Here is a 14923-nt window from a genome sequence, read left to right on the forward strand (position 1 = left end):
TCAAAAACAAAACTAACAGAAAGAAAAATGGGTGCACTTCTCGTTTGTAAGAAAAGTTGCTCGTAACTGGAGTTTCAAAACAAAGATTAGCAAAAGGCCGTTAGACTACGTCGGGACTGAGCCCATAAAAACGACAAACTCCTCTACTTTGCCTTTCAACTTGGAGTATCTTCCATTGTTAATAAAAATTGCTCGTCATACATCTTGTGTTGCTTAGTAGCAGTTTACTGTAATAGTGTATCAGCAAATTACACATTATATTATTTATAATAAAAGTTCAAAGATTCACAAGGAATTTACATTCAAAAAGCACAGCATCAATGTTTTACCTTAGGGGAAATGCCTGAATTCAAATCAGCTATTTTAAGTAATATTTTCAAGGCGATTTATATTTAAATCTATTTCTTATACTCGTATATATTCCTCCCAAATAGGATAGAAGTGAAATTTATAGAATATAAATTACCGTTTTCGTGGTTTGGTGGAGCTGAAAATTCTATTTCCCATTTCTTTCAGTCATCCAGAGAACATCCTTGATGCACCTTCAAGATTTAAAGCTTTGTACGATTACTTTATGTACTCTTTTACATTGGTTTTTTGAGCTTTTGCGTTGCATTTTCGTATTTCCTGGTCGGGTAGTGTCTGCACAAGCTTAAAATGAAAGGAATATAAGGGTGCAATTTAGGGCCAACATATTCCGCGTGCGTATAAATTGAAAATAAAACGTGGCACGATGGGACTGATAGTCAAGAACACGTTTCTCAAGGGAAACAAATTGAAAAATGTTAGCTGAAAAAACCGTAGAAAAGGTTTGCTGGCTTATTATTTTCACAGATTGTTTTATAATAAAATATAGGAAAATTAATTTTAAAATTTCACTGATTTTAATGATTCTTAGAAAGGTATTATTTCTGACTATTTTAACTGAGACTATGTTTGTGATTTCAACCGTCTGTATTCTTTAACTTTGACAGAAATCAAAGTAAATTAGTCTTCTTCTTTGCCGAAGCATTAAGCTTTGTTTTATCCATATTTTCCTGAGATGCCGACGATCAGCTGTCCTTCCACCTCTTGGGAGGCCGTCCTGGTTGTCTGCCGAATGCTGGTTTTCCATTTCTGGCGATTTTTGTCAGTCTGCGGTTTTCCATCTTGGAAATGTGCTGTTTGATCCCAAATTGTGTTCCCTGTAATCATTTTTAGTCTTCTCATTTCATTGGTTCGTACCATCGTTTTTGTCTCCGCTGTCTAACTTCTAACTTTCGTCTGGACTGATATGTATCTTCTCCCTAGGGTGGTTTGTAAGATTCCTGCTATCCTGGCTGCCTTGCCTACCTGGTGCCGTACGTCATTTTTAAGTTCACCCTATGGTGATATTCTTATTCTTATTTAATTGAATTCCAAAACCTAGTTGTTTTGTTGCTTAGTTCTGGTTTTTGGTGGTTTTCGGTCTCCTTCTTAAATGGTTGTAAGAACCATTGCAGCCCGTCCTCCGTGTTCGCAAATAGTGTAACGTCGTCTGCCTGATCAACATATTATCTTAAGTTGCTGGTTTCCCATCTTGTATTCCTCGTATACCTTGCGCACTTGCTCCATTATTCTGCCCATTGTGAATTGTGAATCAATTTAAAAAAAAAATATGGTGGATGTTGCTGGTCCGAAGACCTAAGTCCTAAAAATACGAATCGACCATCAAGAGATTTTATTCCCATTTTTGTGGGAAAAACCGTTTCAGAACTTTTGGAGTACCCTGGAAAATTGTACGTATTTACCTTATTCTAAGCTCGGTGGATTCATTCCTATTGCCCACAACATATTTTAGTTACGATTTTGCTAGTGTCCTTTTAAGGTTAGATGACAAGAGAAACATATTTAGAGTATTCGGATTGAACTGCCAATTCTAGCTTTTTAAGCTTTACTCTCATTGTCTTCACAAATTATTCCATGACATAACAACGATACAGTTATTGGAAATCTAGTGGCACTAAACTCACGTAACAGTAAAAAATTAATGTTCTCTTGATATTACTATTCTCCACGCTAGTGCAATAAGCAAAATTGAGTTCTTCCCAGCTGAAACTGTTCTACGAAACCTCTAGAGTACATATTATAACTGACACTATCGCTGTTCAAAGAATGAAAAACCGTGGTCCGAAATAAATCTCAATGTGATGTACGGTTAGGTCTCTTCTTGTAGGATAAAATTGCCAGTCCCTTCGCGTATCGCACCTTGGACTAATAAATTTTGGTAGCTTACTATGTCGGCCGCCGCAGTAAAAACATACTCGCAAAGAAACGTGCCCCAACTACGGGATAAATGTTTCCAAGTCTCGATGAGAGTGAAGTGAACTTACGCAGCAATGTCAAATTGCTTTTATTGTATTGCTGGTAGCTGGCCACTAGGGGACCTTGTCTCGACTTGTTTTGTCTCACGATACCCTCGCGTGTTATAATCAGTATATTGGGGTTGATGCACAGAGAGGTTTGTGAAACGTTTAGATAATTCCTTAACGAGAGTACATCGAAATTTTAATATTTTGCAAGCTAATGCTGCATTTTAACACACTGGCATTGCTGTTACTCGCAGCAGCAATTAAATGCTGATCCAGCTCCAATTTTGCATAGTTATGTTCATCGTCGCTATTAGCGAAACTTTAATAGCCACTTCGAAATTATTCTCTTTCACGGTCAGCTGAGCAGCTTATTGGATTTATGAGAAAGAGCTGGACAATATTCACGTGGATGATATTCTAATACGCGTCTATTGTAGCAAAACGGCTAGACTGAAACCACAGGAATTGCTCCACCATTTAAGTAAAGTACCTCGGCTGAAATATTGCATGGTTAAACAGTAAACCGTTTAGTAAATGGCTATTTGGTGGATTTTCGCTTTTAGTAGTAACGATTTACTACACAAGTAGGTTTCTCTCATATATATTTTGAGTAGTTACCATTTACAACAAGACTCAAGTAAATTTAGGATGACCACTGCTGAAATTATTTGTCAGAGGTCTAAATCTTGCAAAAACGTTTCTAGAATCATCTTGTAAATTTGAGTGGTTTTGAAAACCTTCTAAAATTGAAAAGTGTCTTAAATCTTCCACTATATTTTGAAACTGTCAGAGGTATTTAGAATCATTCTGGAAATGTCAGAGACATATGTATGAGTACTATTGAAACCATAGTTGGTATAATTGGTCAGAAGCTTCTACAAAAGTTGTAAATCATGCAACACTTTTTTTTAAACTTCCAGAAGCTTGCACATTCACTCTGGAAATGTTAGAGGCCTCTAAATCCTACTGAAAACCTCCGTCAAAGGCTTATAATTACTATTGCAAACCTACCAACCATAGTCAGAAACCTCTACAAAGGTTCTGAGTAATCCAAAATTGTCTTAAAATTGTCAGAACACATCTAGAATCATTCGAAAAATGTCAGAGGCCTATAATTATAATTTAAAACCTACCAAACATGGTCAGAGGCCTTTACAGGGGTTCTAAATCATCCAAAATTTTTATAAAATTGCCAAAGTCATCTAGAACATTCTAGAAATTCCAAATGCCACTAAGTACTATAGGAAACTTGTCAGAAGTTTCTACATGACCAAAATCTTTAACGATTTTTTTAGAACTGCCAGTTGCCCATAATTAATACTAAAAACCATTTGTCAGAGTATTTACAAGTGTTCTTAGACTTCTAGACTCATTTTGTATTTACAAAGGCCTCTAAAAGCTACTATCAAAAATAGCCCATCAGCGTCTGCAAGTGTCCTAAATCTTGCAGAAATGTTTTTAAATTGAAAAAGGCTTCTAGATTCATTTTGTAAACTCTAGAGGCTTCGAAATACTGCTGAAGATCTCATAAAAAATTCTATAAACTCTAGAATCATTCTGAAAATGCTAAATGCCTTTAAGTACTTACTACTGGAAATTTCTTAAAAATTTCCAGAAGCTCCTACAAATGTCCTATATCTTCCACGAATGTTTTAAAGTTGTCAGAATCCTCTAGAATCATTCTGGAAATGTCAGAGCTCTATAACTACTACTGAAAACCTCCTAAAAATAGCCAGAAGCTCCATTGCCAAAATTGCCAGAAGAAATATTTAACAATCTGTATAGCCTACAGTCTCGACTACACGATAATAGTAATGAAATCAATCGTGGAAAGAGGTAAAAAACTATATCGAACAGCTATAAGTGATAAAGACAGTATATCTAAAGAAGAAGTACCCTAAACCCTTCGGAAAGTCTTACAAAACCTTGTAGCAGAAGTTTTACGTTTATTTTTGCTCTTCTTTTTAACATTATTTATTTAAGATATTTATTATACATACATCTCTTAGTTTTCTGTGAGAGCTCTAAATATAACGAGCTTTGATAATGACAAAATCAATTCTCTGGCAGAGTTTTATCTTTATTCTGTTCTCTTATAGTCACAGATTTTTCCAAAAACATTGATATTACACGCGATCAGCCTTGTATGCAGGGTGACATGACAGTAGATTTGATAGTTCCATTATCCTCGTTAAACAGGAGAAACTATCAAATTGTAGGTATGGTGTCCATTTTTGCGATAGTAGCAATCATTAATAACTCCTGCAGAAACTATAATAGTGAAAACAATAAAATTAAATTCTTTGATGATAAAGATCAATAATTTGATTAATAAAACAGCTGCGTTTATATTGCAAGCCACTAGAAAATAATCATCCAGTTAAACAACTAGCATGAGGAAAGCTACTAACAGTTTCCAACTATCTACTCTAAACCTTTTGAGCACCTGTGCCATGTGTAGCCAGAGCAGCGCCTAATTCGGAATGTAAATATGAAAGTTCTGTTTGAACTTTCTATGCAAGGTGTAAGCCACGAGAGTTTTCACATCTGCATTAATTTGCCTGCTGCCCTTTGATGTTTATATAGGATAGTAAACGGGTTATTCGCATCGTTGTAACCGTTTAAATAAAATTGGTAGAGTTCAGTAAAAACTTACATTTTAGTAACAACCTGCAAACTGCAATTGATTGCCGTAAATACCCTTTGTTTAATATTACCCGTATTGCTTTGATCATGTAATTGGTATCGGTAAATACTGGATAGAATAATATTTGAATAGTTTTCACGGTACAATTTCAAACTGAGCATTTTATTGTTTTCTGCTTGGATGCGAGTAAATTTAGTGCAGTTTTCTTTTTAATGAGTATTTCTGTGTGTGCCGAAATATGGTGAACCAAACACAGAACACAATAATTAAACGAATATTTGCTATGGGCTTTGTAAATATAAAATCGATTTTAACCAGAACTGGTAAACGGCAATTTTATGATATATTGTCTCATTACCGCCTGTCATGGAATAATAAATTTGTAAAGGAGGAATATTTTTGTGGTTTGTGTGAAATTGGATCAAAACAAGCCAGCTTAGGGAGCAAGTGGGTGATATAAGTAGCTTAGATAATGGGAATAATATGAAAATTACATTTGGTTATGAAGTTGGCGCTTTACGTGAGGTAGAACGTAGAACACACAAAAGTAATCCAATTTACTGAGTTTCTAGTTACATGCATTAAAAAAGTCCAGTAGTCATCTCAGTTTACTTTGATTTACAGTATAGATGAGAACTAACTTTGGTTAATAATAATTCATGACTCTATTAAATTCATTTAGGACAATTTTCAAATTGGAATACATTAAATCTGATGGACAAATTTGATCCACACAGCGGTAACAGCTTTGCTCAGACAGCAACTTGGGAATTTTCAGAATTTACTTAATGGAATTTCAAGCCGACCCCGTCTTTCCCGAGTTTTTTCTGCATGTCTCGCATTTTGTGTAGCCTTGTAATATTTAGAAAATTTTTCAGGGATGGCTCTATTAAATTATGATGTTTTTTCAATAAATTACATCACCCAGTTTAATACATAATAATACAAAGCACAATTAAAAGTTTGGCTATTAATCTAATTAGCTAACCACATCCATAACCCTTTTGTATTTTTAGGTGTTATTATATGGGATTTAGTTCCCGAAATTTAGAACCCGAATCAATAGCGAATAATAAAACGAACACGGAGAGAGCGGGCGCGAATATTAGTTTCCCAACTTTGGTAGAAGTTGTTGGTTAGTTTAATATTGGCCTGGTGCTTTCGGCCATATTGATTTTTTTCATAATTAAATTTACCTTGAGGCAGCCCAGCTAACGAATACGAATTGGAAGTGTCAGTCCCATGAATATGTAAAACGTTGACTTAGTTCATTACAGACTGACTCAAAGTGTGGTTCGTTAAATTGTAATCGTTAATTAACGAAATCCTTTTTTTAATGTGTTTGCAAATTAGATTGGGAAAGGCCACTGGAATAAAACCAAGTTATGCAAAAGTCCCCAGCATGTTGCTTTTACTTTACGACACATGTTAAAAGTGTCGTTCTAAAAAAATGTAGATTCAAAGCAACTTTTATTTTTACCACTTTTTGATAACTTCTTAAATAAAGGAGCTACGCGCTCTTGAAAAATCAAACTAGTTGAAAAAAGGCACTTTGGTGTATTCTGTCACTTTCTGACCTGTAACTCTTTGAAGAGGGCATTAAGGATGTCATTATGGAATCAGGATGATATAATCTTGCAGAGCATGCATTTTTTATTAGCTCTTCTTGATATATCCTTAAATAACAAAACTACGTTCACTTGAAAAATCAAACTAGTTGAAAAAGGGCACTTTGGTGAATTCTGTCGCTTTCGCCGTGTAACTCTTTGAGGAGACTTTTATGGTTGTAAACACCTATGTAATCTTGTAGATCATGAAATTTGCTACAACTTTCTCCACTAACACTTTTTGATAACTCCTTAAATAACGGAACTACGCTCACTTGAAAAAGTGCCACTTTCTTGTCCGTAACTCCTTGTGGAGGACTTTAAGAACGAAGTACCTAAAGCAGTCTTGTAGAGCATTAAATTTGCTAAAACTTTCTTAAATAACACTATTTGATAACTCGTTAAATAACGGAGCTACGCTCACATGTAAAAATGTTGCTTCCTAGCCTGTAACTCCTTGAGGAGGCCCTTAAGGACAAAGCACCTAAATGCAGTCTTGTATAGCATGAAATTTGCTAGAACTTTATTTATTAACACTTTTTAATAGCTCCTTAAATAAGTGAGCTAAGCTCGCTTTAAAAATCAAACTAAATAGTTGAAAAAGGGCACTTTGTAGCATTCTGTCACGTTTTGCCCTGTAACTCTTTGAGAAGGCCCTAGGGATGAGAACACACACAAGGTAATTGTGTAGAGCATGAAATTTGCTACAACTTTTTGAATTTCTCTCCCATTAAGCTAAAGCCAACTACATTTTATGAGCAATGCTAATGCATCAAACTTGTAACGCCCTGTATAGGAACAATTTTTACCTTAACAAAGAACCAGACAGGGCAACATATAAATTGATATTTTGCATGTGGAATTCAGGAAATGAAATTCTTATAAAAATTTCATTTTTACCTAAAACTTTTTGTCTTCCCCAAGAATAGTTCAGCTACCTATTCAGCGCGATTTGAATTGCAAATTATTTCCTGTTGGTTCGTATGCATGAATATGCAATACAATGATTTATCTAAATGACCGGGAATTTCCCTCACAAATATCCTGTTTTGCTCAGAAATAAAACGAGATGTTTGCCATGCATTTCATCTGTACAAATGAGAAAGCTTTTCTACGTTTCCTTCCTGTCTGACAAGCTAGAATAAAACTCCAACTTTTTAAAGTGAAAAAATAGCTCAGTTAGCTAATGGGAAATAAAAACCGAGTTAGTTGCATTCAATTCATCTTGTTTCGAATTTGGTAAGTAAAAGTTTTCTTAAACTTTCTTGCCAAGTGCAAATGTGCCCTAGAGACTACGCCAAACCGCCGAACTCGTTCGCAATACTGTCCTGAGATTTTCAAAGTTTATGGTTTAGTTTTTGCTGCGCTGTGAACAACATCTGTGAATTTTCAAAGTTTTTTGCACCGCTATACTTCATGTAAAATGCACTGCTCGAAAGTTCCGGGTAAAAACCACTCCTGAACCTTTAAAGCAGTTTAGTAAAGCAGGAACTAGGTTTTTAAACTGTTTTACTCTTCTCTTCAATCAGAGAATCGCTGGAAAAAAAATCTAATAAAAATACGCTATATTTCAAACTCAGATTTATATCTGTTTTATTTCGCTCTGTTTTACTCACTCGGTGGCAATAAATATGCCACTTTATCGGAAGACTAAGGAAAGGTTGACACAGCAAGATATACAGGAGTAACAGAGGTGGTCACATTACAGGACAACAAAGGAAAAGAATTGCAATTTCAACCTCCATGTATTATTGACCAAGCTTACTTTCTTTAATCAAAAAGATTGATAGTATTATATGCTGAAGATTTAGATGCTGGTTGAAAATACAGCTAATTGAATTACCAGCTAAATCAATGTTGAAAATGGTAAGTACGAATTCTTAGATAAGCAAGAGAACAAACATGAAAACCAAAAAGAACTTTTTGTTTTGTGTTCTACTCTATTCAATAATCAAAAAACCTATTTCAATATTATCAACCATGAAATTATGGCGATTTTTCTTAATTCTAATGATAATTAACTTTCTTGTAGTGTTTAAATCTTAAATCATCATTTTTGGAGGTAAAGTCCGGCATTGCTCATTACCTTAAACAAGACTTCAACATTTAAAAATACACATCAGTTGGTTAATCTTCAAAAAATTTAAAACCAAACAAGATTCAATCAAATCAGTGCTGAGAATAAAAGTAAATTTGGTAAAACAATTCAAGTTGAAATACCTTTGAGTTGGACTAATGAACTGGCTTAATACGAAGGTCTAAATTGCGAAAGCGAAAGAATCAACTTATTTTTAGAAAGTTTTTGAATAAGTTAATTGCGAATACCTTTGAATCTTTGGTAGAAAAAAGGGAAAAAGTTGGTATAAGAAGATTTGCTTTGTAGTCGATGTTATTATTGTATAAGGGCTCTATTTTTTTTCTATTCTATTTTTGGCATAATTAGATAAACAGAACACAAAGTTTAGACTATATTCTCAATTTAATAAGTCGAAAGCTTAAACTGAAATTAAACCGAAACAATGTGGACAATGATCTCTACTACAAATTGAGGGATTAGTTGGCAAGTTTAGTTGGCAAACTACTTGTTTTCTATAACTAAACTTGTCTAGTCCTTTCCGTATTGTATGGCAGTCTAAAGTGAATTTTGACAACGCGTCCTATCCCACATTATTACACAAAGAAAAAAATCTAAGGAATATCAACAGACCTGCTGTTGTAAAACTTGCAAAACACTAGTCTAGATGTTTGTTCAAACAGTTTTTCAAAACGTGAAGCAATCTGAAAAGCAAACAAAAATAACTCAAAGTTTCTATCTTCACAAGAGTAAAAGCTTGAAATGAAGTCAAATATTGTGTTGGTTGGTTTCTTAAACATGGTCCAGTTGGCAAGAAGTTGTCTGTGATCTATCTTGCTTTAAACTAACTATCACACTTGCAGTATACTGAGTTCGTACTACAGACACTCTACCTAAAATAACAACAGCTCTAATAAATCTCACTACACTATGATCTTTTATAAATCCTATCATTCTCTCCTTAACCAACTTGTATTTCTGAAGAACTTGAACTGTTCTGTATGGGGGGCAGTTTATTATTAGTCTTGTTTCTGTGTAAATACCGCAAATTGCTGTTCTGCCAAAATGTTACATTCAAAATTTTACATTACAGGACAGAAAGGTCTCCTCAAAACTTAAAAGTCTGGTCAGTCCTTGTTTACGATTTTCTTTTTTGTTTGAGTTTGAAACATTGAAGTTAGAATTTAGGAATTATTTATTATTTTGACAGATGAAAATTAAGGCATTAGAAGGTTATTGCAACGCAACAGTAATTCAAATGCTAAACAGCTCAAAATTAGTCATTTTACTAAAAAATACATAACCAAACACTAAACACAATCATTGAAATAATTAATCTTGGTCAAATATGTAGATCAATAACCTAATAGAATTTTTGACGCACCTGTATATTAAAAAACATTGAAATGAAATATAATGCAAGCGAGTAACTTACGTTTGTCAACGAAAGTGAAATATCCAGTGAATCCGGTTGAATTTCTGATTCTTGGTCCCGAATGAAATTCTAAAACTAGTCCCGGACCGGAGGAATAAATTACGGTCGGGATATCGACCATACCGTCACAGTAGACGCTTTCCCAGGGCGTGTATTCGTTTATGGCTGCAGCCTCGAGGTGCACAAATACTTTCACGTAATCTCCCCGCAGGCAGCTGTAATCAAAACAAATATCGTAAGCCCTAGCAGTGATTAAGGGCTTAGGAAGGGTCAGTAAAACCCAATCAGGGGGTTATTTCTGCAGGGCTTTTAAAAATTGCGACTCGAAAACACTTAGGTATCCATATTTGATCAATACCTTCGAGTGATTAAGAACTTTCTTTGTCAAAATTTAAATATGTTTTTACAGAAATGTTTTTGAGAGAAGCAGTTCTGACCTAACAAAAGTCGTCTTTGGGAGAAAAAGCCTATTCATTAGTAAATGAAGTTTCAGTGTCATATGTGAAAAACTGACTATACTGATTAGTACACTCTAAAAATATTGTTTTAATATTTGTATGCATAAAAATAGTAGTAAGATCCTTGTAATATCCTCATGATAAAAGCATTTTTCGGGTCACACTTGTTGTAGCATTGTATCTAAAAAACTGAGAAGGGCTTCAACACTCTTTTAGTGTTAAGGCTGTCATAACATTTCACATAAAAATGCTGCTTTGTCTTATGGATTCCAACTAATCATAACATAAATAAGGTTTGAACAAATTAACTTTACGTGGTTCTTATGTTACATTCATTGTAAAAGATGCATTAAACATTCTCATTCACCTGGGTTGAAGTGAAGTAGAAGACTATTACAGATTCCACTCCCCAAAGCCTTGTGGCAAATTTAATTGCCTATTTGACCGGGGAAAAGGACAATGGAGCATCTCTAATTCCATTTAAGGCTATTCAAAATATTTAATGGTTTGTATTGTTGTATCACTTATATTTTTATACAACTTCCTCGCCTGTAGTTTGTTAGCTAATGTTGAAAAGAATTGCGTACAAACTCTGTTAACCATTACGTGTATGATTGTGACGGAGTATAAGAAGTTCTTGAAATTCCTTGAGAGTAAAATTGAAGACATAAAACATAATACCGGGGTATTTGAAAACTGTTTCCTTTAAATCAACGTTTCTTATTAATTATTAACAAATGCCTTTGAAAACTGTCCAATCTGAGTTAACAGTGTTCTGTAATAGTGATTCGTGTTTCTGGATCACTTTTATGCTTCTTTACCTCCACAGAAAAAATTCGATTATAAAATTTTTTCGTAAAAATGTTCGTAAAATGTTCCAAACAAAATGATACTAAATTCTTTAACTTTTTGCACGTTAGATAACTTGTCTGTTTCCTTTCCACAAATAGCGTAATTATATACAGTGTGTTTGCTGCTAAATGCTTTTTGTTGTGAGACACTCTGTATAGTAAACTATACAGTTTGCAAAATTATACTTTCATATTCTAACTAAAACGTCCTTCGTGAAAATTACATTTTATTCTATAATAAATTAACTTCAGGGTTAAAACTACAATGTATTTAATAAGGTAGACGTAGCACAGGAGTGGATATTTATTACTTAATAATTTAAATTTCCTCCAGTAAAACTTCATTAAAGAAAGTAAATAATGTGGAAATTCACTCAAGAGGAAATTTACTCTTTGTCAGCCTTTCTGTGATTTCTCGTGCATTTGTAGAAATTTTCTAAGAAAGCAAAGTGTTTTCGCTATTTCAGAAGTAATTAAAATTCTTTAATTAGTCGGTGTAAGAACGAATCTAAGTGAGATGAACTAGAATTACATTTTATTTACACGATATGGCTGAGGAGGCAATTAAAATCAACATTATTAAGAGTATTTTTTATTTTCCGTTTATACAGAGTGATTCTGTTATTAAGTATATGTTTCAACAGGTTTTTCAATTTTATTAATAAAGCGCAAAAAGTGCTAAAACTTTCCAGTTTTACTGTAGAGATCGTTATTTTTGGGACGTAATTTGTGAAAATTGTTAATTATTGGTGTATATTGATTGATTAACGTCAATAAGTAAAATTATTGGTTATTGAAACCAAACAGCCAAATAACTCCATTTTATTATGATATTTAGCTAAATTGCTTACACATTGTTTTGTGATCTTTTCAAATGGACAATTTAAATTTTTCTGAAAAGTATTCAAAATTTTTGTTGAAAATTTTTGTTGTCTGGAAGTGGTCAGAGTTACCTCAATTTTGAAAAAAAATTCTCAAAATATAGAGTAATTCAACCAAACATTTTGAGTTTTTTACGCTAGTCTGAAATCCAAAAAATAACCGATTTACAAAATATTGAAAATTTTGGTTGCAATTTTTAAGAAAAGAATCAAAAACTCAAAGACGGTGTTGTTTTAAGATAAAAAAATTACAATCCCCAAAACTCGAAAAATAACTGAAATACGAAATTTTTAATTCAATTTCTAAATATATTCGAATATCTCGAAAACGGTTACAACTATGGAAATTTTACACAAAACCAAAATAGGGAGCAGTTGAAGACAAACATTAAGATGAACATTTTGAGATTGAGATGGTCCCCGATACCCAAAAAATAACCAAGATTCGAAAATTTTAAATTTTTTAAATCAATTACTAAAAAAGTCGAACAGCTCAGAACAGGTTCAAACTACAGAAGTTTTGCATAAAGCCAAAATAAAGAGTAGTTCAAGACGAATATTTAATGTTTTTACAATCTTTGAATCTCAAAAAAATAACCGAGATACGGAATTTTAAAAATATGTATTCAAATCCATTTTTTTTATATTTAATTTCACGGAAACTTTGCACAAGACCAAAACAAATAGTCGTTCAATACGAATATTTTAATTTTTTTACGGTACCTGAAACCGAAAATAGAGATTTTTCAAAACTCTTGGATTCAATTTCTGAAAAATAAAAAAAAAAGTCAAATATTGCGAAAACGGCTAAAGTTGCGGCAATTTTCAGAAGTTCAAGTCGAACAATTTTAGATTTTTAGAGTTGATAAAGCTGAAAAAAAACCGAGATACGAAATTTTAAAAAGTAATGAATCTAAATTGGTCAAAATAACTCTTGTACAAGAGAGTTAAACTATATTCAAACAAAAATAAAAATGAAACCAATCTGAATGATAAAAAAAGCAATTTGGGTGTGTTTCAGGGATTACATTTGCACATTGCATTCTCCATTCGATACTAGTAATTTATTAAATTGCATTTTTGTTTACTGGGTCAAGTATTACGCAATACATCGGATGTTTGTGCTCCATAAAGTTCGCTCGTCTTCCACTTTTCAGAAGCGATATATTTATTCGTTTAATATTTTCATCGTGCCGCAATAACCTTTTTATCCCCGGCAACGGGCCGTAAAACGGTTATGACCCGTTTTAACCATCTTACGGCACTCGATAGATATACGAGTATTATTTCTGAAGCACAATTCGCTAGTTTTTCCTGTCGTAAACTCTTTATGTGACCTATCGGATGACCTTCTGAGTTTCCTGTTTTATTTAATTCATTTTGTACTTATTTTCGAAAAGTACGTATTTTAATTATAACTCAGCACCTCTTCATCTGAAACGTCTTATCTGCTTCTAATTAGTGCAATTATGATAGAATTAACTTTAAAATTTTTGTGACGTTTTTCAAAAGAGTTGTGCTAAAGCTCCGGTTAAATTTAATTAAAAGGCACAAAGAATCTTGGCTATCTTGTTCTGTTTGCTATGTCTACAAAAAACTTGGAAAAAGTCGGAAAGTTTACTGAAGGCAGACTGTAAACTTTATTTTATGAAGAATGTTTAAACAGAAAAAAAAGTGAAGAATAACATTTCCTACTTATTTTTAAAAAGAAAACTTTTAATGCTAATTAAAATTTGTTCATGGTGGCAAATCTGTAGTTTTTTAACTGATTCTCTGCAAAATCTAAAAGCTTTTGCCCTGTCTGCGTTTTACTCCTGGTGAAACGTATTAATGTCGTATAGTGTGGAGCTTCTCTCGAATCTGGTAAGCCTATAATCCTATATGATGCATGTACTACATGGCGCAGACAACAAAGCAGCGATAAAACAAAAATTTATTAAAGGGGTGTATATTTCTTTTCGATTTTTTTATTGTACTTCTTCGCACTTTAAACTCCTCTTTATAGTTTTAGGACCTTAAAGGCGGAGCGGTCTTGAAGAGCACTTGACTACTTTGGCCTTATTTACGAACTTTCTTGAGCTGCTTTCTCCTTTTTATTGTCGTACGAAAACCGTCGTCTTTAAAAACCACAGAAATCGTTTTCAGGAAAAATCCATGTACAGAAAACAGAGAATAACATTACGTACTGTCTCTTTTGTGGTGATCGGATTCAAAATATTGAATTGAAACTAAGGAAGTTACTGTTTCCGTCAGTTTACACTATCATTTATTATTATTTAGAATACAATAAATATGGAATATACTCTTCAATCATAGGCACACATTTATTAAATTCCATGTCACGGTAGAGGCCACAAATTATAAATTACTGCTTGTCAATTTCCTTTTAATTTCGTTTTATTTTAAAAATTAATGATAAAGCAAAATTTGAGTTTTGCTATATTATCCACCAGAAAAGCAAATAATTATTTTAGGCGGGGAAGAATTGAACATCATTTATTATATTTTGTTGATTTGTGTATTTGTTTAGTTTCGGTTTTATTTTAAATTATAAACCCACTAATCATTAATATCTGGCTACCATTATATTGCATATTGGTTGCTTTTTACTAATAAACTCGTTTATTAGTGAAATTATTA

The 14923-nt window shown here is 33.1% G+C and overlaps 1 protein-coding gene across 1 annotated transcript in view; it reads right to left on the minus strand.

Annotated features, from left to right (window-relative positions):
* Positions 1-14923, minus strand: part of LOC145731200 (suppressor of lurcher protein 1-like) — a 137080-nt gene that overhangs the window by 39224 nt on the left and 82933 nt on the right. Inside the window, exon 5 of the mRNA XM_081982866.1 lies at positions 10094-10308. Coding sequence (XP_081838992.1) covers positions 10094-10308 — 215 coding nt within the window. The remainder of the gene's footprint in view (positions 1-10093; positions 10309-14923) is intronic.

The sequence above is a fragment of the Ips typographus genome, linkage group LG6 (assembly GCF_016097725.1).
Source record: "Ips typographus isolate SLU linkage group LG6, UJ_Ityp_2.0, whole genome shotgun sequence".
NCBI lineage: Eukaryota > Metazoa > Arthropoda > Insecta > Coleoptera > Curculionidae > Ips > Ips typographus.